The sequence below is a fragment of the Mustela nigripes genome, chromosome 5 (assembly GCF_022355385.1).
Source record: "Mustela nigripes isolate SB6536 chromosome 5, MUSNIG.SB6536, whole genome shotgun sequence".
NCBI classification, from domain to species: Eukaryota; Metazoa; Chordata; class Mammalia; order Carnivora; family Mustelidae; genus Mustela; species Mustela nigripes.
In genome coordinates, this window is record NC_081561.1 from 107,483,285 (window position 1) to 107,507,543 (window position 24,259).

Sequence of the window (24,259 nt, forward strand, 5' to 3'; positions counted from 1 at the left end):
TCCCCTCCCCCGGCCATTTAATTGGTCTTGTTTTTCCTCTTCTATATATTTAAGTTCCAGCTCTTCCTCAGTGACTTTCATATTTCAGAGCTGTAGTTCTTATAATTATTTGCTAGCTATTTACTTGAATTGTATTATATTGCTAGTCATCTTGCAGCATGTTTTTATCTCTCTAATTATATCATAACATCATTTTGAAGGCAAAAATGATATATTAAATGGTAGGGCAATCAATGATTATCTGTTGCTTGGAGTAAGAATTTATATTTAAGTTCTTCTTCATTGAGAAAGTGAGAGAAGGAGCGTGAGTGGGGGCGGGGGAGGGGGAGGCAAATGGGAAAGGAGAGGCAGACTTCCTGCTGAGCAGGGAACCCAGTGAGGCTTTTGATCTCAGGCTTCTGAGATCATGACTCAAACTGAAGGCAGATACTTACCCAACTGAGCGTCTCAGGTGCCCCTTGGAGTAAGAAGTTGATCTTGAATGGATGGATACAGGAGATGTGGCATATATATGTATATATATCTGAGCCATAAAAAAGAATAAAATCTTGCCATTTGCTGCAACATGGTTGAATCAAGAGGATATTAGGCTAAGTGAAATAGGTCAGTCAGAGAAAGATAAATACCATATGATTTCATTCATGTATGGAGTTTAAGAGACAAAAATAATGGGAAAAGAGAAAAAAGGACAGACTCTTAAATATAGAGAACAATCTGGTGGTTGTCAGAGCAGAGGTGGGTGGGGGGATGGGCAAAATAGGTGAAGGAGATCAAGAGTAAGCTTATTGTGAGGAGCACTGAGTAATGTTTAGAATTGTTGAGTCACTGCATTCTACAGCTAAACTAATATATAACACTGTTATACCAGAATAATAAAAAAAAATCCAGTCTTCTCTCCCTTCTCTTTACTGTGATCTGAGTTCTTTGGACATCTACCACCCCCTCCAGCAGTTTCATATACAGTATAATCATATCTTGTTTAGCCTGGAGTTAATATTTAATATTTTAATAGTGAGGTTGTGAATAACACAGCAGAAAATCGAAATATCCAGCTAAAACAAAACCATCTTGGATAATATGCTGAGTATGCATAGTTTGGGTTCAAGATATATCCTAGGGGTTCCTGCCTGGCTTAGTCAGTAGAGCAAGGGATTCTCTTCTTGGGGTCATGAGTTCGAGCCCCACATTGGGTGTAGAGATTATAAATAAATAAACTTTAAAAATCTCATCATCAACTGTCATTAAAAAAAGATATATCCTAAAGATGTTTTGATATTTTAAACAAATATGATTCATATTTGATATTTAATGGCTATTTTAAACTGTCAGTTTTTAACAAACTATTCGCTTATGCTACCAATTTTGAGAAGGGCATTTGACTTAGGAAAGAGTGACATTTGGTTTTCCCCTTCCAAAGTATACCTCCCATATTAACTTCACAAAGTCAGGTACAAGGAAATCCATAATGCCCAGGAAAGTTATCTCATTTAGTTCACTACTACAGGCTTATTTTCTCTGCTGTCTTTATGAGTATATTCCATGTTTAAAAATTCTTATTTTTCTAATATTTTTGTCATAGCTAAATATTTTTAGTTATCCCTAAATAATGCTTATTTTTAAAATATGTACTAATTATAAAACTTCATTTTTTTAGATGAAGGATGTTGACAAACATATAAAACCAATTACAATGTCTGAAAGTAGCACACAGACGGATACGCACATATTGCCACCAACAATTATGAGATCATATGAGTGGAATGAATGGGAATTAAGAAGAAAAGCTATAAAATTGGTTTGTAACAATATTTTCTAAAATTATTTACAGGTTGGGGATTTTTTTTCCTTTAAGACAGTGGAAGAGATGATTTATTGTATATATGTTACATTCAGCCACATACGAAAACAGAATTAATCCTAAAAGTCACAGGTCCAGGTTATAGGACCAAAAGGGACAGTTTTGGTATGAGCTAGGTGGGTCTCTTGAAGGTGGTGGTTGTGATCAAATGGCAATGGATATTCTAGATCCACGGAATCAAGTTCTAGAAAGTACCAGTGTCCCAGGCCTCTGGCGTTCCTTATGTCTATTCCTGTGGCTTCCATGGGTGTACAAGCTAGCTGTTTACTTGGACCTCTGCCTCATCTTTCTCACTTCAGCCTCCAGATTGCTTCTTCCTCCACTTGCTTGGTGCAGGGTTTTCCAAGATGGCACTAAGGCCGAGACCTAGAGGTTGGGGAACTCAAATGTATCATTACTCATAGAGCTAGTAATTTAATTTATTTATATAAACTAATGAGTTGTATACCAAGTTCTTTGCATATTAATTTGCCAGCTTTACCTTGTAAGGTAAAGAAGGTACCTTTACCTTCTAATTTTAAGCATATAGAGAAGGATGAAACTCAAATTATAAAATTCTCAAATTATACCATCCAGCAACTATAACAATGGTAGTTGCTCACTCTCTCTTTCTATACCCATATATTGTGCTAATCTATGAGGGTCTAGTATTTAAAGCACTCTCAGCTTCCTCTAATCATGGAAGTAAATCCTTGTCTTTTGTTTTTGTTTTTGTTTTTTTGAGGAGCAGAATATTACCTCTATTATATCCCAGATAGTGTCCTCTCTTGTTGTCAACATCTTCTCTATACGCACTGAGCTCTCTTATCCTTCTGATTCTCAGTCACTTTAATTATAAGAGGTGTCTGCCCTCAAAGCATGGCTTTGAAACTCTCATCCATGTCTGACTCCGTGGAATTCCTCCCATTAACTCTTTCTATAGTACCTCATCATTTTAAACAAGTATTTAGAGTATGAAGAAAACTCTTTTACATCTGTAGCCTTTTCTTAGTATATTTTGCCCATCTCTTTGATTGAAATCAGGTGTGGAAATAAACAAAGGCTTACCCAAATGGGAACAGAGGCTATTTATTCAAAGTTTGCTATAGCAAGGGAGTCAAGCATCATCACCTGTAGTTGGCAGAAGCTCCAAAGCAGGCGGGAGAAGAGGGAGAGCTTGATGTGAAAAAAAGGGGAAGGGTTTAAAGAGTTTTCTGATTAGAAGTTGTTGACATGAGGAAACTGGAGGTGGGCTAACACAAAATGGGGGATCTTATGTGATTAGTTTGGTAGGTATCATGGGCTTTCTCTGGTCAGTCCTTAATTAAAAGGTGGAGGCAGCAAAAAAATAAGGAAGCTGGCCAAATCCTGCCTGTTCTGTGCTGATAGCTATGGCAACAGAGGTTGGGGGGAGAGTTCTATCGTTTTACAAGGTATAGCCTTTGTCCGTTTGTATATGCAGTGTTTTATAGGCTTTTCACCAACCTTGACATTTTTCTTGCCCCCCTTTCTGGTGGCAGCTTTTCAGTCCCTTGATTTCCTGGGATGAGGAAGGATTAGCTTCCTAGTATATCTTCTAGATCTTTTTGTTCCATTAATATTTCTATCAGTTACTCTTCTGTAGTTCATGAAGCTCCATCCCCATGTTCTTTTCTGTTATTTACTAAACTCACTTGAGCCCATCGGACGTATGCAAGGTAACATAGATACCCCTACTTTGTTCTTCAGAAGCTAATCTTCTAGCAAGTGCATGGATACACTAAAAATATTTCAGTACCTCTCAGTAAGTAGTATAACAGAAGTGACATAAAAGTTGACTTCCAGCTCTTTGAAAAATACCGGTGCAATTTTTATTAGGATGGCATTGAAAGTATAGGCAGTATAGACAGTATAGAAAGTATAGACAATATAGACATTGTAACAGTGTTTATTCTTCTGATCCATGAGCATGGCATGCTCTTCCATCTTTTTGTGTCTTCTTCAATTCCTTTCTTGAGTGTTCTATAGTTCCTCAAGTACAGATCCTTTACCTCTTTGGTTAGGTTTACTCCCAGGTATCTTATAGTTCTTGGTGCTTTAGTAAATGGAATCAGTTTTCTAATTTCCCTTTCTATATTTTCATTGCTAGTGTATAAGAAAGCAAATGACTTCTATACATTGATTTTGTATCCTGCCACATTACTGAATTGCTGTATGAGTTCTAGTAGTTTGGGGGTAGAGTCTTCAGGGTTTTCCATATAAAGTATCACTCATCTGCAAAGAGAGAGAGTTTGACTTCTTCTTTGCCAAGTTGAATACCTTTTATTTCTTTTTGTTGTCTGATTGCTGTTGCTAGGACTTCTAGTACTATGTTGAACAACAATGGTAAGAGTGGGCATCCTTGTTGTTTTCTTGATCCCAAAGGGAAGGCCATAAGCTTTTCTGCATTGAGGATGATATTCACTGTGGGTTTTTCATAGATAGATTTTATGAAGTTCAGGAATGTTCCTTCTATCCCTATACTTTGAAGGGTTTTAATTAGGAACGGGTGCTGTATCTTGTCAAATGTTTTTTTCTGGATCAATTGAGAGGGCCATGTGGTTCTTCTCTCTTCTCTTATTGATTTGTTCTATTAATTGTTTGATTTGCAAATGTTGAGCCACCCTTGCATCCCATGGATAAATCCCACCTGGTCATGGTGGATAATCTTTTTAATGTACTGTTGGATCCTGTTAGTTAGGATCTTGTTGAGAATCTTCGCATCCATATTCATCAGAGATATTGGTCTGAAGTTCTCCTTTTCGGTGGGGTCTTTGCCTGGTTTGGGATTAGGGCGATGCTGGCTTCATAAAAAGAGTCTGGAAGTGTTCTTTCTGTTTCTGTTTTTTGAAATAGTTTCAGGAGAATAGGTATTATTTCTTCTTTGAATGGTTGATAGAATTCCCCAGGGAATCCATCAGGTCCTGGAGTCTTGTGTTTTGGGAGGTTTTTTTTTTTTTTTTTTTTTAAGGTTTTATTTATTCATTTAACAGAGATGGAGAGTACGAACAGCGGGAGGAGCAGGTAGAGTAGGAGGGAGAAGCAAGCTCTCTGCTGAGCCAGAAGCCAGATGTGGGTCTTGATCCCAGGACCCTGGGATCATGACCTGAGCCAAAGGGAGATGCTTAATGACTGAGCCATCCAGGCGCCCTTGTTTTTTGGGAGGCTTTTGATCAACTGCTTCAATCTCGTTACTATATATTGGTCTATTCGGGTTGCCAATTTTTTCCTGATTCAGTTTTGGAAGTTTATAGGTTTCTAGGAATGCATCCATTTCATCTAGGTTGCTTAACTTACTGGCATATAACTGTTGGTAATAATTTCTGATCATTGTTTCTATTTCCATAGTGTTAGTCATGTTTGCTCCCTTTTCATTCATCATTTTATGAATTGGGGTCCTTTCTCTTTTCTTTTGGATTAGTTTGGCCAGTGGTTTATCAATCCTATTGATTCTTTCAAAAAACCAGCTTCTAGTTTCGTTGATGTGTTCTACTGTTTCTGTAGTTTCTATCTCAGTGATCTCTGCTCTAATCTTGATTATTTCCTTTCTTGTATGTGGGGTTGGCTTAATTTGTTGTTGATTCTCCAGTTCTTTAAAGCGTAAAGAGAGTTGGTATATTCAGGATTTTTCCATTTTTTTGAGGGAGGCTTGGATGGCTATGTATTTCACCCTTAGGACCACCTTTGATGTATCCCCTAGATTTTGGAGCAATATGCCTTCATCCTCATTGGTTTCCATGAATTCTTTTAAGTTCTTCTTTGATTTCCCAGTTGATCCAAACATTCTTAAGCAGGATGATCTTTTGCTTCCAAGTGTTTGCAGTCCTTCCATACTTTTTTCTTGTGGTTGAGTTCCAGTTTCAAAGCATTATGGTCTGAGAATATGCAGGGAATAATCTCAGTCTTTTGGTATTGGTTGAGCCCTGATTTGTGACCAAGTATGTGATCTATTCTGGAGAAAGGTCCATGTACACTCAAGAAGAATGAGTATTCTATTGTTTTAGGGTGGGATGTTCTGTATATATCTATGAGGTCCATCTAGTCCAATGTGTCATTGAATGCTCTTGTTTCTTTATTGATTTTCTGCTTGGATCATCTGTCTATTACTGAGACTGGAGTGTTAAGATCCCCTACAATAATGAGTTGGAACAAACAATCCTAAAATTTGTATGGAACCAAAAGAGACCCTGAATTTCTAAGGGAACGTTGAAAAAGAAAAACAAAGCTGGGGGCATCACATTGCCTGATATCAAGCTTTACTACAAAGCTATGATCACCAAGACAGCATGGTACTGGCACAAAAACAGACACATAGACCAGTGGAACAGAGTAGAGAGCCCAGATATGGACCCTCAACTCTGTGGTCAAATAATCTTCAAAAAAGCAAGAAAAAAAATCCACTGGAAAAAAAAAACAGTCTCTTTAACAAATGATGCTGGAAAAACTGGACAGCTATGTATAGAAGAATGAAACTCGACCATTTTCTCACACCATACACAAAGATAAACTCGAAATGGATAAAAGACCTAAATATGAGGCAGGAATCTATCAAAATCCTAGAGGAAAACATAGGCGGTAACCTCTTCGACATTGGCCACGGCAACTTCTTTCAAGGCATGTCCCCAAAGGTAAAGGAAACAAAAGCGAAAATGAACTTTTGGCACTTCACAAGGGTAACAGTCAACAAAACCAAGAGGCAACCCATGGAATGGGAGAAGATATTTGGAAATGACAGTACAGACAAAGGGTTAATATCTAAGATCTATAAAGAACTCCTCAAACTCAACACCCCCAAAACAGATTATCATGTCAGAAAATGGGCAGAAGACATGAACAGACGCTTCTCCAAAGAAGACATACAAATGGCTAACAGATTTGATTTGATTCAAATCAAAACCACATTGAGATACCACCTTACACCAGTTAGAATGGCCAAAATCAACAAGACAGGAAACAACAAATGTTGAAAAGGATGTGGAGAAAGGGGAACTTTGTTACACCTTTGGTGGGAATGCAAGTTGGTGCAGCCACTTTGGAAAACAGTGTGGAGATTCCTCAAAAAATTAAAAATAGAACTTCCCTATGACCCTGCAGTTGCACTACTAGCTATTTACCCCAAGATACAGATGTAGTGAAAAGAAGGGCCATATGTACCCCAATGATCATAGCAGCAATGGGCACAGTCGCCAAACTGTGGAAAGAACCAAGATGTCCTTCAGCAGATGAATGGATAAAGAAGATGTGGTCCATATATACAATGGAGTATTATGCCTCCATCAGAAAGGATGAATACCCAACTTTTGTATCAACATGGATGGGACTGGAGGAGATTATGCTGAGTGAAATAAGTCAAGCAGAGAGAGTCAATTATTATATGGCTTCACTTACTTGTGGAGCATAAGAAATAACACAGAGGACATTGGGAGATGGAGAGAAGTAAGATGGGGGAAATCAGAGGGGGCGACAAACCATGACAGACTGTGGACTCTGAGAAACAAACTGAGGGTTTTGAGGGGAGAAGGGTGGGTGAGCCTGGTGGTGGGTATTAAGGAGGGTATGTAGTGCATGGAGCACTGGGTGTGGCGCTTAAACAATGAATTTTGGAAAACACAAAAGGTTAAATTAAAAAAAGTTGACTTCAGTGACATTTGAAAGTTGGTCTGAGGTATGAATAGGCAAAGGGGAAGGGGAAGTGATGGCTGGATAGAATATGAGAGGTAGAGGTGCCAACATAAGTCTGGACTAGAAATAGGAAGAGATTGGGGTGTTCAGTGGGGCTGCACTGCATACTAATTAAGCCCTCTCTTCCCATTTCTCAGCCTCCACTTCACTCTGTTTCCCACTGGAGACCTAGTAATTACCCTGTAGAATTGCATCACGTTGAATGCCAGCTCCCCATATATTACTGGTACAACCTGCTGATAGAACAAAACTGAGTGTATTACTTAAAGCTGTAGTAGGGACCACCACCTCAGGAGAGCCTTGGAAGTGTCTTGAGGGGGAAGAGGAAGGTCAGAATTTATTGAGAATGGGGAGTGTTGTGTGGAAGGCAGGTCTTTCAATGCCAAGGGTAAGGTCAGGGGAGGGATGAAGGCTTGAATTGGGTTGGGTAAAGATCATGAAAAAGGAGCTCAGCATTGATGGGAATCGAGGGTGAAGATTTATGGGGCAGGGGTGCAAAGAATGTTAGGGCGTAATGTCTGTATTGATGCTTAGGACTGAAGGTGTGTCTTTCAGGATGTTCTGTAGTCAGACAAGTTATTTGCTTTGGCAGGGGTCTCTTGGAATGGTAAAATCCTGCTAATGAGGACAATGGAATAGTGAAGTCATATTAATGTAGACAGAAAACTCAGTGTGGGGGGAAAATGGTTTCAGTTCTCACTTACCCACAGTGTCTCAAATCTGAAATGTTTCCTCTCATTCCAGGTCTTTACTTTTTAACTCACAGTCTCTAATGCTTTTGAGTTTTTCTCTTGGACTTTGTCATTGCTTCAGCAAATCCTAGTCTCCTCTTTCTAAATTCCTCTTTGCTTCCCAGCCTGAGTAATCTGTTTAACTTCATGTTTACTAGTAATCCATGAAAAGAGTAAGCAAGATGTAGAATACTGTAAAATATAACCTAAAGACATTAGAACTTTTTATATTAAAAGTTTTGGCTGAGATCCATTTAAAAAAGACGAAGGAAATCTTAAATTTCTGTCTTTTAAAACAATAAACCAAGCATGGCAGGAAAATCCAAGTGGTATGAATCTCAAAGTATAATAGTGAAGGAATTAGAAGATTATACTAATAAATAATTGAGCTCACTGTTAAGTTTGAATCTGCATGTTCTTTCTCTGGGCCCATTTTCAACCTTTCATGTATTTTTCTACATCTTGGCAAAGGGTTTTATAATGCTCTAGTTTTTCTAATGTTTTAATGTTCTGTAGAAAAATGCTGTGTTGGAGGGCTAATTTCTTTGCGGATTGAGAAAAAATTAGACTGATATTATTTGCTTTTTAAGAGATGGGCTAATTCCTGTATATTCTCTTTCTTTTTAGGCCAATTTGCGTCAGAAAGCTACTCACTCAGTACAAACTGATCTCAGTCACATGAGAAGAGAAAATTGTTCACAGGTGTACCCACCCAAGGATGTTGGCACGCAGTCTAAGAGAGAAGGCAGCAGTCGAGTGCCCAGGCCCCAGATTTATATAGCTGGTCTCCGTGGAGGACAGGGTAAAGTCACCTCTGGGGTCAAGGTGAACTTAACTAGAGCTGTTGATGAGACATAGTTACAGAGTGAATTTTCAAAGGAGATCTCACCAAGTTATGAGTGGAGGCCAATATTGACAAGTATCTTTGCGTCCCTGAAAATTAGTTAATTTTGTGGGTCTGGCACATTCATCAGTTGTGTGAGTGCTTTCTGGATTCTCATGTGTATTCACTTCAAGCTACTACAGAAAACTAGAAGTTGTTTCCTGTAACACATTTTGCATTGTATTAAAATTGAAAAGTAAAACTCTGTCCACTCAGCTTTTATTTGCCAGAAGAAGTTTGGCGACATTGAGGACGGAAATTGTAATGCTCTTTAGATATTAATATATTTATAAGATTATGATTGAGATAGAAGGTTATTTATTTCTAAAATCCTATTGAATGTTAAACATTACAATTTTAAAGTCTAGTCAATATTTGCAGCCTCATTAGTTATTAAATGTTAACATGGATTAAATTGAGGTATTATAAGACTTCGCTAATTAGGAATAATTAGAGCAGAGGTCCACATGAATTTTAAAAATCTGGAAATTTTACATAAAATCTGGATTTCTGACCCACTGGAAGAAAAAAATAAGAATATTTGACAGTACTTGGCTAACATTCCTATGAGCAACAGCTGTGCTCTTTCATAGGCCAGGCATGTCTAGTCCCTGTTACTGCTGCCTTGCCTTATCGGCCTGAGCCCATTGGCAGTTGTGTTTAGGGCCCATGTGCTTTACTGGTAGCTGAATTTTAGAGCTATTGTTTTATTACTGTTTTACATACTTCTAATACCAACTCCTGGACAATAAAGACTCCCAGGTGGAGGGACCATTAAACATGCTTTAATGACAAGGGGATCGTTTATATTTAATATAGTTTTTCCTGCCGTGGTGACTTTTTAAGGTGCTTTCATAATTCATTTTCTATTTAGGTTAAATGTTATTTATAAAATGAATATGTTACAAAATCCTTTTTCCACATATATCATGAAGGTAAACTTCGAAGAGACCTACTTCTCAGTGTTCATGATTTTCATATCTGTAGTTTAAAAATGATGTTAAAGATAGGCTGGCTGGCTGTTGAGGCAAGGCCTGGGGCGGGGTGCGGGAGGTGGGGGGCAGGGATCTGGCCTTGTAGGTGGTGGGAGGATGAGAGACAACATTGAACTTTACAACATCAGGTGTTTTATTTTATCTGTTTTGTCCACCCTCATTCGATTCTGCAAGATTCCTAAATGCAGAAAAGGATGGCTGGAAAGTGATAATTCTGGGTTATCATAATTCTGGGTTATCAAGTTAAGGCTGAAAATAAAATTTCCAAATAATAAAAATACCAAACCCAGTTTGAAAAGCTCAATTTAGTATCAGAAGGTTGCCTGGTAAGTACAACAGAACCAGAATGAAGGGAGCTAGACCAAATGGCCCTCTGCTGGGATCTTGACCATTCACCCAAGCTCTGGTGCTCTCTAAAGATCCTGCCACATGCTGGAACCCTCCTCAGATGGTCCCATTTCAGCAGATTGCAGGCCAAACTTACTTTCTCAGACAGACTTGTTTCTCCCTTTGTACAAAGGCCTCACTGTCTATTCAGTAGCAGACATTTAAAACTTGACAGCCTGTGTCCTAATGCCCCTACATTTAATAATTCATCAAGCTCTGTTGATTTGGTTTGAATTGTCTGTGTCTTTCTGTTTTCACCACCACTGCTATTGTTTAGGACTTAGTCCTATTACCTGATTCATTGGCATGTCTCTAACATATAAATCTGATCACTGTCACCCTGTCTCCGTCCCCCAATTTTTGCTTCCCTCACTTAAACACCTACCAAGACTCATTTCTATTACAGAGGTGATCATGGAAAAACTCCCTTACATATGATGTAAGACTTTTCAGAATATATCCATTTATCTTCCAGTTTCCTCTGCTGCTCCTCTCTTGCTATCTCCCTACACTGTGTATATGAGGGAAGTCGAACCAAACTCTTCAGCTATGTCATTGTCTTTAATACCATCATCCTCTGCTCTTGCTTTTCACTGTTGCCTGTGCCATTCCACAGGCACCCCTACGAGATTATGTTTGTCCTCAAACAGGGTGATTGGATTTTACCTTTACAGTGAAGGTTTTCTCCCATCGCCTTGGGGAGAATGAATTGCTTTTTCCCTTGGATTTTCGCAGATTTTACTTATGCCCTTAGTATTGTACTTAAAGTCAATAGGTATACATGTGGTCATCTGTATTCTCTCTGTTAGATTGTAAATTTCTTGAGATTTGAACTGTATTCTAGCTATTTTTATACCCTGGCATTTGCATAGTATGTTGTTCAGTGAATGAAGGAAGAAAAAGGGAATAAATGAGAGCACAAACTGGACGCAGGATATTGGTCGAGTGATTATTTTAAAATAGTCAAGGTGGAAATTGATAAGGAGCTCAGCAGCAGAGTAGTCATTGGAAAAGAAGAGAGAGAGGAACAGAGGGAAAAGATTATTTTTTGAGAAGTGGTGAGAAATAAATTTGGATAAGTCATGTTGGTATAGTTTTTGGAGAACGTTGAAAGCCAGACAGAGGAATATGTTGCCTGTCTGTACCATTGCAGATTCTTGAACAGAATATTGATTGTGGGAGGGAGATGCTATGTTTGGGGAGATGACTAGGAAGCTGTTGCAAGAATTAGGGCCTGGGATTATGGATGACATGAAGGGCAAATGTGAGATTTAATGAATAGGATAGAACATCTCAGGAAAAGGAAGAACAAATCACAGTATGATCTCAGGGTGTCTACCCTAGGGGACAGGAGATAATTGGGAAGAGGAGCTGGTTGATCAAAGAGAACACATTCAGGACTAGAAAAATTGTGTCTAAGGGATGACAAAAATAATAAAGCAGAGGTGACGGGAATTTGAACCGGACAAAGGTAATTTGGGACGTTATACCCAAGGGAATGGGAATAGAATGAGGAGGAAGAGACAAAATGAGAGCAACGAGGAGTCAGAGTAGTAGAAAAAGACATAAAGGAACCTCTGTGGTCAAGGAAGTAAGGTCAAGGTCTACTACTTATTAGCTGTGTTACTTAATTTTTCTCTGCTACAGTTTATCCCTCATGAAAATGGGGATACTAACAGTTCCTAACCCATTGGGCTGTCAAGGGGATTGAATGAGTTAACCCATGCAAAGCATTTACATGGTTAAGTGCTTGGTTAATGTTGGCCAAGAAAGGAGGGAGTCTCCAGTGTCTCATTCTACCACACTGCCATCCTCACTCTGCCCACTTTCTGGTTTCAAGTTCTCAGTCAGTGCCTTGAATAATGCTTGGCACATTATGGCTTTCAGTCAATGTCTGATGGATAAACAGAAGAGGATGAGAAACGAGAAAAGGTCAATGGAGTAGGCAACTGCTGAGCTCCGTTTTAATGGAGTTGGCTTGAGTAGAAGTAAAATTGTAGGAAGCAGAAAATGGTAGAAATAAGTACAGACTACAAATAAGTACTGCTTGGCAGGAAAAGAAAAACGAGATTATGGTGGCTAAAAAAGGAAGCAGAGGCAAGGGAGCGTTAAGCTCCAATAAGAAATGTTTAGATGTGTTACTCATGTTTTGCTCTTTAAGTCTAGACACTGAATTTTACATTGTCTCCTTGTATTTTTTAACTTTCAAATGCAGCAATTCTTTTTGGCGCGTCTTTAGTAATATTACACCATAGGAAAGAATTGTTTTAAAATACGAACCTAGCAAACTGGGATGTAATTTTCTTAATAGCAGAATGAGAAACATATGCTTAAATTGTCATGGAAACAATTATGTTTAGGTGTCTGCATTTGCCTAAATGTTCTTTATGGTTAATGATTTACTGTACTTGAGACTTCACTACTTTTAACAATCTGTTATGTAGCTACATCCTTGAATTTAACTATAATTTCCTTAAGCCTTTTGGTATTGCTTACTGCACAGGCTACAGTTGTACTTTAGTACCAATGGATAGAGAAATGGCTTCCTTTTATATAATTCATTGAGACGAGGGTAGCTCTGATGTATGATCAGATATAGAAGTGAACAGGATTTCAAGGCAAATATTGCAGCGTGGTAATGACAGGAACATCAGGGTTTCAGGTGGTGATAGCAGTAGCTGTTTGAGACATGTCAGGTTAGCTCATCATCGGGCAAAAATGACCCTATGGTTCACATGTTGAAGATGACTGCTTCTTGCAATAACCACAGCTGTAGAGAAGGCCATACATAAGAGAAGCACACTAAGTCACTAGATTTTCCTCCAAGACTGAGGAAAATTCAGAATGAATAAGTAAAATTTAGCTGAAATGTAGAGTGCAAATATCTGCTTGGCCATTCATTGGGCTGGGATAATAAACAGAAACGCCAGCTGGAAAGGTAGCAGGAAATAATATTTCTCTGAAGGGTCTGCTCAGTACAGTATAATAACCACAACCTCTTCTGAGTGTCTACTTTCTAATGCAGTGAAACATTTTGTTCTCTGAAAGCGTTTGCTGTTAGGAACCTTGTTATTGAAATTATTGTCAGTAGGAATGACACGGCCTGTTTTTGCTTTGACACAAAGAAGTGGCCTCAGTTTCCAACCTAGAAGCAAAGCCTTCATTTCAGGGGCTCCTGAACACAATAGTCCATGTCCTGTAATTTTGTTGTTTTCGAGAAACAGGATCCTGACACTGTTCTTCAGTCCAGATCTGATGTTGACTTCTTTATAAACAGCTCTGCTGGGCGCCTGGGTGGCTCAGTTGGTTGGGCAACTGCCTTCCACTCAGGTCACGGTCCCGGAGTCCTGGGATCGAGTCCCACATCAGGCTCCCAGCCCCATGGGGAGTCTGCTTCTCCCTCTGACCTTCGCGCCTCTCATGCTCTCTCTCAAATAAATAAAATATTTAAAAAAGAAACAGCTCTGCTTCAAATCTATCAAAACTCTGTTTCCTTTAAATTTCACCTAAATCTAACGATCTCCCAGATTTTATAATTCTTCGTTCCCGAGACATACCACACAATTTCTCTGGTGTGAGATTTCCCTCATTGGAATGGGTCAATAATCCTGATCCTCTCTAAATATAGGTTTGTCCCTAGTGGTCTTGGGCTGAACAGGTTAGGACAGGAGACATCAAAATCTAGTCAAGTTTCATGCCAGTGGAGTAGGAAGTCTTTTGGGCAATTAAAATTTATTAAGAAAAGCAGATTCAGTAGCATATGTTATGTGAGCCAGAAATGTCACAAAAAATAGCCCAACAGTCTTTTACCTATCACTTTAATTATAATCAGTGTGTGTGTGTGTGTGTGTGTGTGAGAGAGAGAGAGAGAGAGAGAGAGAGCAAGCTACTATTCTCTACCAGAAAGAACCATAGTTCCTTGAAGTGTAGTTGATTCTATGACCTAGAACAGGGAAATATTAAGATTGGCTGGAACCTCTTGTTGTCAGAAATAAAGAATGCTTTAAAAACCTTGTGCAGATGTAAAGAAAGAAGTAGGCTTACAAGGGCCATATTGGCATAACTTGAGCATCAAAAGGAGAATAATTATATTTAATTAAGTTGAGACCATAATGATACTCCATTTTTAAAAAAAGATTTTATTTATTTGACAGAGATCACAAGTAGGCAGAGAGGCAGGCAGAGAAAGAGGAGGAAGCTGACACCCCGCTGAGCAGAGAGCCCAGTGAGGGGCTCAATCCCAGGACCCTGGGATAATGACCTGAGCGAAAGGCAGAGGCTTTAACCCACTGAGCCACCCAGGTGCCCCCATAATGATGCTCCAAAATGGGAAGAGAGAAACTGTACAAAACTGTAGTTATAAAATAAAAGAAAGAATGTATGTTGGGATGTTTTCTATTATTAAAATTAATGTCAGAGAAGGCTGTGAGTTTTTTAAGTGTAAGTGTAAGAACATATGCAATAGTGAATGTACCAATTACAAGAAGAGGTAAGAAGGACCAGTGAGCACACATACAACCCCATAGAGGGAAAGTCCAACAGTGTTCCAAAATGAGATTAATCAAATGTCCGCCTCTACAAAGCTTTTTCTAATAGTAATGTGATGCTAATAAGGTATGCAAATTTTTCCAATAATTTTAGTAGACTAGATTTATTTACGTGTATGCATATCTAATGATAAGGCAATTGTGTACAACAATCACTCAAACCTCAAAAAAGTGATTTTAGAGAAAGATGGTGCTACAGGAGGAGTACGCTTCTGGGTCTCTCAGATTCTTGTATCCCTGTTCCTATAAGGGCTGATGTACCTTTATAGTATTTTTAACCAATCCACGTGATATGCGGAAAGCCTTTCATTTTGCCAATGAGTTATTTCTAGCATTGCTTATGCTAATATCTACAGTGAAAGTGAAGATTATAGCTGTTGAAGTAATTGCCTGTTGCCATGTCTGACATTTTTGAAGCCCTTTTGTTGTGAGAAGATCATGTAGTTAGAATGTCTGGCCAAGCAAATATAATCAGTGACAATGCTGACAATAAGGACACAGTCGCAAGACTTCTGAAAGATGACATAAATCATGTCAAGTTTAAGTAAGAGGTAACAATACAAGGTAATGAGCAAGGTGGAAGTTACAAAAGTTGCCGACAGTAGTTTCTATTACTTTACGGGTTCTGAGGGTTTCTAAACAGCCTGGACAGGCGTAAATCACTAACTTAACCCAAGTCCTATTTGCGGCCAAATCTCCTTGGTGAGGACTACAATTCCCAGAAGGCAACGCTCTGCTCCCTTGACTCGGCTTCCTTAGCCGGCCGGGAGATGTAGTTTACAGAATGACACCTTCGACTTGAGTTTTATGCACCTGTCAGCACAGACTAGGCCGTAAAGGCCTCTCCTCCATCCGGGTCTTCCCATTTTCGGGGGTAGCTCGGATTGCTGAGCCTAATCTTGGTGCCAGGCTGGGCAGGAAGTCGGCTGACGGTCGGCCGACGGGGCGCTCTAGGCCGAATGATTTTCGTCTCTATGACCACAAGGAGGCGGTCTCGGGTGTCCCGAGGACGGCGCGCGGAGGGGGCGTGCGTCAGTTCCGCGCGGGGCTGTCGGGGAACCATGGCTGCCCCGAGAGGTGAGGTTGGGGGCCGCCGGGACGGGGGAGCCTGCGAGGGGCGGTGGCGCACGAGCGTCACCACCTGTCCGCGCCCGCGGGGCTCCGGGGCCAGGCGGAGGCGTCGGGCAGGAGGAGTTTGTTTGGAGCCGCTCTGCGGCGGGAGCCGGCGCGGCCGCCTGCTAGGGCGGCGCGGGGCAGTCAGCCTCCTGCCGCGGCTGTCTTGCCCTAGCCGGACTCCGCTCGGGGCCGTTTGGCTGCCCGAGACCAATCCTGCCCCGACGAGCTGGCAGTGGGCGGGAACCAAATTCCGAGGCCCGGGCTGCGGCGGACCGGGAGAGGGGCCGGAGCGCGGGTCCGGGGCTGGACCCGCATCACCCCGCGACTGGCAGGACTGGGCTCTGTCCCGGCCGGGGTCGTCGCGGCTGCGGTCTCTTCTGCGCCTTCTGCCCTACGGATGCTCAGAGGCTTGAGGGCATGCTCCGGGCGCGGAGCCCAAGCAGCGGCTGGTCCCTGTAACAGCCACAGAAAACATCACTGGGGCATTGAAACAGCGCTGAAACCTTAACGAGGTGGCGAAAGCAGTCGTTAACAGAGTTCTTCCCTGGAGAATGTTGTATGTGGTTAGAAGGAACACATTGATATTTTGGGTGGAGGGCGAGATCCACCGCTTTCCCCCCAGGGATGGCACATTAGAGTAATCATATCTGATGACTAATTGCCTTTTCTTGAGATTGCTTCTGATTAACCCCGAAGCACTTTGTTTTGCTGAGTGGGGTGTGTAAGTTAGAACAGACCTGAATTTCTGGACCTCAGAGCTGTAGCTAGGACAGGTTGGGTGACACCCGGATTCCTTCTCCACCCTCTCGCACAGAACATTTGGCTTCAGCTCTGAATAAATGTTAAACAAATACTTAAAGGATGTTTTTCTGCATGGGTGCCAAGTTATTTTCCTGGTTGGGGAATCCACGTTTATTTTAAAGCCCTGCCCAGGGGCATTGTAGGCATTCTCCCATTTCAAGTAAGTCCAACCTTAAGAGTCTTTTTGCAGCAACACAGGAAATAAGAGGAAAAAATAGAACTGTTTTGATAAATAACATAGGATGGGGACAGCAAGATTAATGATGGACAGAACTTCAAAATAACAGAATTCATCTGAAATAAATACTGTAAATTGCAGTAATTTACAGGTTTAGGCTTAATGTCAATAAATATTTGTTGTGCCTTAGCCAAAAGTCTTATATGCCCACTATAAATGTATCATGCCAACATTATATTATAAAGATATATTGAAATATATCTTCTCTTTTATATGAAAGAAATATATGTAATTTATTGTATCCCGAACTAGTGTCAGTATGCTACATAATCTTGCAGTTGTGGCTTTCTCAGGAACAAAATCTTTGCTTACCTGGTTGATATTTAAAGTCAGCTGTGTTTTGTGTATGCGTGTTTATGTTCATGTATTTGGAAAGTATTGTTTTGAAATAAATTTTTAAATGCCATGGGTTTTAGAAAGTATTTTGTGCTTGAAATTGGGAAGCATTTTGAGGTATAACATCAGATTAACTTCTATCTACATAATGCTGTTTACTAAATAATATCTTTGTTGCACATATTTTACAGAAAATGTCAGTTTATTATTCAAGTTATACTGCTTGGCAGTGATGACCCTGGTGGCTGCAGCTTATACCATAGCTTTAAGATACACAAGGACATCAGACAGAGAACTCTACTTTTCAACCACAGCCGTGTGTATCACAGAAGTTATAAAGTTACTGCTAAGTGTGGGCATTTTAGCTAAGTGAGTATAAATATTTTTTAGTATGTTAAATTGTTAATTTTCCACTTAGTTAAGGTATTCCTTTATTAGAAAATTCAGGCTACATTTAATTGTTCTAGAGCTGTGTTTCTCAACTTGGGCAGTTTTGCTCCACCGGAAATCTTTTTTGGTTGTGTCCACTTGGGTGATGCTACTGGCATCTGCTGGGTGGAGGCCGAGGATGCTGCCGAACTTTCTACAATGCACAGAACAGCCCTCTGCAACAGAGAATCAACCAGCCTCACGTGTTAGTAGTGCTGAGGTTGCAGAACTCTGCCCTAAACCAGGGGCTGACAAATTATGACCTTTGCGCCAAACCCTGTTTTCTGCCTCTTTTTGTTGCAGCAGAGACTGTGTGGCTTACAAAGCCTAAACTATTTACCATCAGACCCTCACAGAAAAGAATGACTGACTTCTGTTTTAGAGGCATATATGATAAAAATAGTTTATGTTTCTTGCATGTTTTGCATTGTAAATGCTAGGCATGGTGCTAAATGCTTTTCATATATATCATGTAATTTAATCTGTATTTACCTGTTTTACCTGTACAGCATCTGAGGTTCCTCAATATTAATACTCACTCATTATCATTATTGCTCACTTTTCTTAGTATGTGGCAGCACTGGGCTTTGAATGCGTAACATCGTATGAGACCCATTTTAGCTAAGGATGCAGTGTAAGAGAGGTTCAGGAATAGGGGTTTTGGAATGACACTTCATTTTAAACCTAGATGCACTGGGATTATGAGTTTGCACACATCTCTTAACCTCTCTAAGCTTTAGTTTATTTATTTTTTAATTGCAGAAAATAATACAGGGTTGTGAGAACTAAGTAAAATTCCGTAGGAAATAGCATTGGGGAAAGATTTATGAGATGCAGACCCTTTTGGGTCATATGGCAGGTGAGGATTCATATAGGTTTCAAGATGTGAGTTCGTGAGAGCAGGGTACCAGTGAGGAATAGTGTGTGTGTAAGCTTTTAGACAGAAACAAATTTCATATAAGCACTTTTAAATTTCATTTAACAAACACTTATTTATTTCTGTGTTATGATTTTATAAAAGGTGTTGAATATACGAGTCTGAATGAAAGAGATATGGTTTCTCCTTGCTTGGAGCTTAGGCTTAGAAGAGAGAAAGTAAGCCAGTAAATACACACACGATGACATAAATCATGTGAAAAAATACTCTAAAAGTGGTTTGTGGAGGGAGAAAGGAAGAGAAAATTAACTTGAGGCCACATGGTGGCAAACTTTAATATATTTTGAGTTTGGGGGCACCTGGGTGGCTCAGTCAGTTTAGTGTCTGCGTTCTGCTCAGGTCACCAGCTCACAGCAGGGAGTCTGCTTCTCCCTCTCAGACTGTCCCTCTCCTCTGCTGGTGTGCATGCGTGCTCTCTGTGTCTCTAGGGCACACATGCTCTCTCAATAAAATAAACCCTCAACTAAATAAAATCTTTAAAAAATTAATTCTTTGGGCTGAGATACTGTGGCAGCTTAACTTGTTAGGTTGCAAGTAGGGTGAAATCTCAGACCTTTCACAGTTTCTTAACAAGATTCCTTTTTATGGAAATTAGGCTTTCTTCATTCTGGATAATGCCAGGTAAATGGGAGGTCTTATTGTACCTTTAAAAGGCAACGTTCCAGAGGCAAAAAGTCTCTGTTTAAAACTCTACAACAACTTCTACATAACAACCTAGGAGTTTAATAAAATCCTAAGGCTTGGCTTCTTTTAAGACAAATATACAGATATTGGAAGAAGAGGGATAAGGGAACCCATCTCTTCTTTTTAATCCCCCAAACTCCCTGGGGAGAAAAAAATTGTGACCCAAGAATGAAATAGGACTGTTAGGCATGACATCAGCCATTTTAAACTGTAGGGTCAAATCATGATTCAGTTGTTTTGTAACTGTCAGGAGTTTTTAAAAACCAATGTGCAAAAAACCCACAACAAAACAAAACAGTGAGGCCTTTGGTGTAACCCCGCCATTGAGCTGTGTTCTGTCAATCCACCTGTATTGGCTTTGTTTTACTTTGATGCTTTTCCAACCTTGGAAAGCTTGGTGTGTAGTGTTTCTTCTTCTTCAGTTATTCAGTATTATGAGTATGGTCAGTTGTAGTTTACTTTGTGGAAACTTTTTTGGAAGTTACATAAAAATCACAGAAATTTCTAAGAATTCACCAGGCAAGTCAGATGATGGTGCTGAAATAACAACAGTGTGGAAAACCAAATACTGTACTTGATCAGATGCTCCTCATCAATAATTAGTTGCTGTGGCTGTCACCCACCTAATGTAAAGGCTTACAAGAGAGGCTCTTTTATGAACCTGTATCTGCATAGTACACAAGACCAGGGACAACCAAGAAAAGTAAAGAATTATGACATGCATAGTTTTAGTAGTTGGCATTTGACATTCTATGGCTAACAAGAATTTGGGGGTCAAGAAGAATCATTTAGAGCATACAGAGTTTCTAAGTGGAAAAAGCACCGGAAAAATTTACAAAGCATGAAACTAAATGCATTTGAAATATTGGATTTTATTTTATTTTATTTTATTTTTTATTTTTTTTAAAGATTTTATTTATTTATTTGACAGACAGAGATCACAAGCAGGCAGAGAGGCAGGCAGAGAGAGAGGAAGGGAAGCAGGCTCCCTGCTGAGCAGAGAGCCCCGTGTGGGGCTTGATCCCAGGACCCTGGGATCATGACCTGAGCCGAAGGCAAGAGGCTTTAACCCACTGAGCTACCCAGTCACCCCGAAATTGCTGGATTTTAAAGTGAATATAATTTTTATGGAGAGTATGTTAGTAAATTTTCATGTGCTTATTCAAAACACATTGGGAGAAACTAAATACCTGCTATTCATAACAAGAAAATATTTTATTTTTTGGAATAAAGAGTTTACTTAGAATAGTAAGAATGCCCATTTCTTAGAATGGTAAAAAAGCGAAAGAGAAAGGAGAATGATTTCAATGTAGGAAGTCACAGATTGATCTTTACAAAATGAAAGGACCCTGCTGGTGCTTCTTTAACAGTATGTGGTGAGACCTTGATAATGAAACTAAAGCCCAGCTATCTGGGAAAGATACCCAGAGAAAATGTTCAAAGTTGGTTCTAGATCTTGAAGGGACAACTGGCTTATATTAATAAGCTGTTAATAACTGTTCCCGGTTGGAAACAGTTTGGAATGTGGAGAAGACGAATAAAATACATGGCCAGACTCTGGGCTGCTAAAAATGAATTGAACAGTTAAGAGTTGCAGCAAATGAAAGACCCAGTAACTTTATATTTGTCTTTTTTATTTAATCATGTGAGGTTTGCAAAGAAGTAAAAGATTTTCTAGATACTCTTCATTCTGTCATTTCTTTGTACACTTACTAAAACTGGTAACTTAAAAAAGTGGTTCAGAGGCAAATAGGATGTTATATAGTTTGTCAGAAGTACAGGTTGGATATTACTGCTTTATTTTCTGTGATGGAGAAACTTAAAATATCAGAAAATATTTGTGGTAAGAGATTAGATTTTTGTTTTCAAATTAGAAGCAATACTTTATCACTTCAGAGAGGATAACAATTTCAGGACATTGTGGGAGAATGTGAAAGAATTATATTAGAAATAACTAAAAGTTTATATCTTAAAAATCTTCTCTTCAGAGAAGAAAAAGAAAAAATTAGATCCTGGTGATAAAGCAAAATTTCTCCCATATTGTGAAAATAAAGTTAATGTCAAAAGTAGACATGTTACCAAATTCTGATTTGAAAATTTTGGAGGGCAGGAAAAGGAAAAAAAAAGCCTGGAACTACTATTTAAATGGAAAATTAAAAAAAATTATTAAAGGAAGTACAGCTTTCTTCCCTTCTTCCCAGTCTTTATCCCTATGATAAAGTGTAATAATTTTATAGAGTTGACATAAATATTATTTCTGAACTTCAGTTTTATCTGAACTATGCAAAGCTTTACCTCATAGACCAATCTTCAGCTGTTTGTTTATTTAGTATGGTCTCTACAGTAATGCTCTTTGCTCAATAATAAATTTGGTCATGGCTAATTGTTAAAGTACATATCTTTTTATACTATGTAGAGATAGGGACAGAGACTCAGGAAATCTCTCGAAATTCTTAGTGTCTTGCTCATAATTAAGGTTCACTAACAGAGAAACAGATCGTTGCCATATCCAACAATATGTTTCCCTTCAAATATTTTAAACATGGTCATGCTTATGTCTGTTTCAGTGTGTTATTAAAAGATGTAATGAGACAGTCAGGTGCATTCATTTATTCATTCAGTCATTTATCAAGCCCTAGTTATATGCTCAACACTGTTTCAGATGTAAGAAGTATAGTTGCAAACTACAGAGGCATCGTTCTGTCCCCATGGAGCTTACAGTCTAGTAAAAAACCAGATATTAAGCAAATAAGTAATAAATTTTTGGTGTTAAGGATAAATAGAGGATACTGTAAATAAGTATAATAGAGGGTTTCCATTTGGGTTGGAAGGCTTTCTCTCTGAGAAAGTTACATTTAAACCTAGACCTGAAGATTGAGTAGGAGTTGTGTAGGAAAAGAGAATAGAGAAGGCAGAAAAATTCTTGACTCTTAAGTAACAACAGCAGCAAATCAGTATGTCTGCAGTGTTGTGAGAAGGGAGTGGTGCTAAGATGAAGCAGGTGAGGTCTGCAAGGTGTCAAGAGGAAGTCCATGCATGGTCTGTGAAGAATTTTGGATTTAGATGCATTTGGAAGTAATAGAATGGTTTAATTCAGGGACTAACCATGGCAATCCATTTAGCTTTAAGAGTCACATTGTTCTTTGAGAGAATGGATTAGAAGAGTGCCAAGAGTTGGAAGTAAGGAAGCTTATTAGAGGCTAGACATAATGGCCTACTAGGACAACCCAGAATGAAGAGAAGCTAATGGATCTGAGTTGTGTTCTGGAAGGAGAATCTGTAGGACTTGGTGGTGGGTTTGGATACACAGTCGATCTGTATTTTTCATAGTAGTTATGTTCTATGAAGTCACCATAGACACTGAAGTAGTGAATATTGATCTAGTGCTCCTAGGGGAAAACAGTGTTAGGTTCCTGGGAGCCTCACGTCACAACATTTTCATCAGCCAGTCAGTATATAACCTTGTTTTATGTGTGCTCCTGTTTAAAGACACCTTATTTAATATATGTTAATCTATTAGCTTTGAGCTCAGAGCCAATAGCACTGTAAGTCATGCCTAAAGAAATCTTATCTAACATCTATTTTCTCTTTAAGGCACATTACAGCTGTCTTGGATTTGGATAGTATGTTTGGGGGCCATTTTAAACAGAATTACCACCAGAAAGCCCCCAAATGTGGAAAACGTGGCACTAAATAGACTACATTTGCTTACAGTATAAAAGCTGAAACAAAAAGGCAGAACGTTGTCTTTCTTTTTTTTTTTTTTTTTAACCTTAGCTGGGAATATGTGTATTAGGCAACTCTCATTTTTGGCCTCTCTGTACTTGTCTGCCTGTGATTGTAAGAGCGGCGAGAATATTGATTTTGGGGATTGCAAATACACTTTAGCAAATAGGCAGATTCACACATACAGAACTCACGCATAATGAGGATCAAGTACAGTCGGTGAGGAAGGGAGGAGATAAGAATCCTATCCAGGTTTCTTCATACGAAAAAACTGGGTAAATACAGTTACTTTTTTCTGAGGCAGGAAGAAAAGCAGATTTTAGGGAAGGGGATATCAATACTTTAATTTGGGGTAGATACAATATAAAGTTTTTAGTGCCTCTGAGACATCCAAGTGGGCTATGGAATAGGTTGCATGGATGAGTCTGGAACACAGAAGAGAGGTCTGGGCTGGATGTCTTTATCACATTAAGTATTTAATCTCATGGGATTAGAAGAGATTGTCAGAAGAGAGTAATCTCATAAAAGTATTCTCATTTTCAATGCCCTTTAACTCCGTATACCTTAAGGATTCCTATTTCTTGGACCAAACAACCAGAAACCACAGAACCTACATAAAGAGGAACACAATACTGGGTGCAGTATGTTTAGACGAACGGAAGTCAGCTTATTTTAAAAATAACGAGTCTGGTTTGAGGCAGTGTCTTACAGTTTTATGTGTTAAATGAAGCAGACTAAAAGCTTAATTTCAGGGCGCCTGGGTGGCTCAGTGGGTTAAGCCGCTGCCTTCGGCTCAGGTCATGATCTCAGGGTCCTGGGATCGAGTCCCACATCGGGCTCTCTGCTCAGCGGGGAGCCTGCTTCCTTCTCTCTCTCTCTGCCCGCCTCTCTGCCTACTTGTGATCTCTGTCT

General features: G+C 39.4%; 2 protein-coding genes across 3 annotated transcripts in view; both read left to right on the forward strand.

The window, feature by feature from the left end:
- The window catches only part of CFAP206 (cilia and flagella associated protein 206), a 32,192-nt gene extending 22,840 nt beyond the window's left edge, over positions 1-9,352 (forward strand). For both annotated transcript variants that reach the window (XM_059399238.1, XM_059399239.1), the window contains exons 12-13: positions 1,655-1,795; positions 8,896-9,352. In XM_059399238.1, coding sequence (XP_059255221.1) covers positions 1,655-1,795; positions 8,896-9,126 — 372 coding nt within the window. In that variant the 3' untranslated portion in view covers positions 9,127-9,352. The remainder of the gene's footprint in view (positions 1-1,654; positions 1,796-8,895) is intronic.
- Positions 9,353-16,054: 6,702 nt separating this feature from the next.
- Positions 16,055-24,259, forward strand: part of SLC35A1 (solute carrier family 35 member A1) — a 27,552-nt gene continuing 19,347 nt past the window's right edge. The window contains exons 1-2 of the mRNA XM_059401034.1: positions 16,055-16,157; positions 17,763-17,940. Of these exons, the coding sequence (XP_059257017.1) occupies positions 16,055-16,157; positions 17,763-17,940 (281 nt within the window). The remainder of the gene's footprint in view (positions 16,158-17,762; positions 17,941-24,259) is intronic.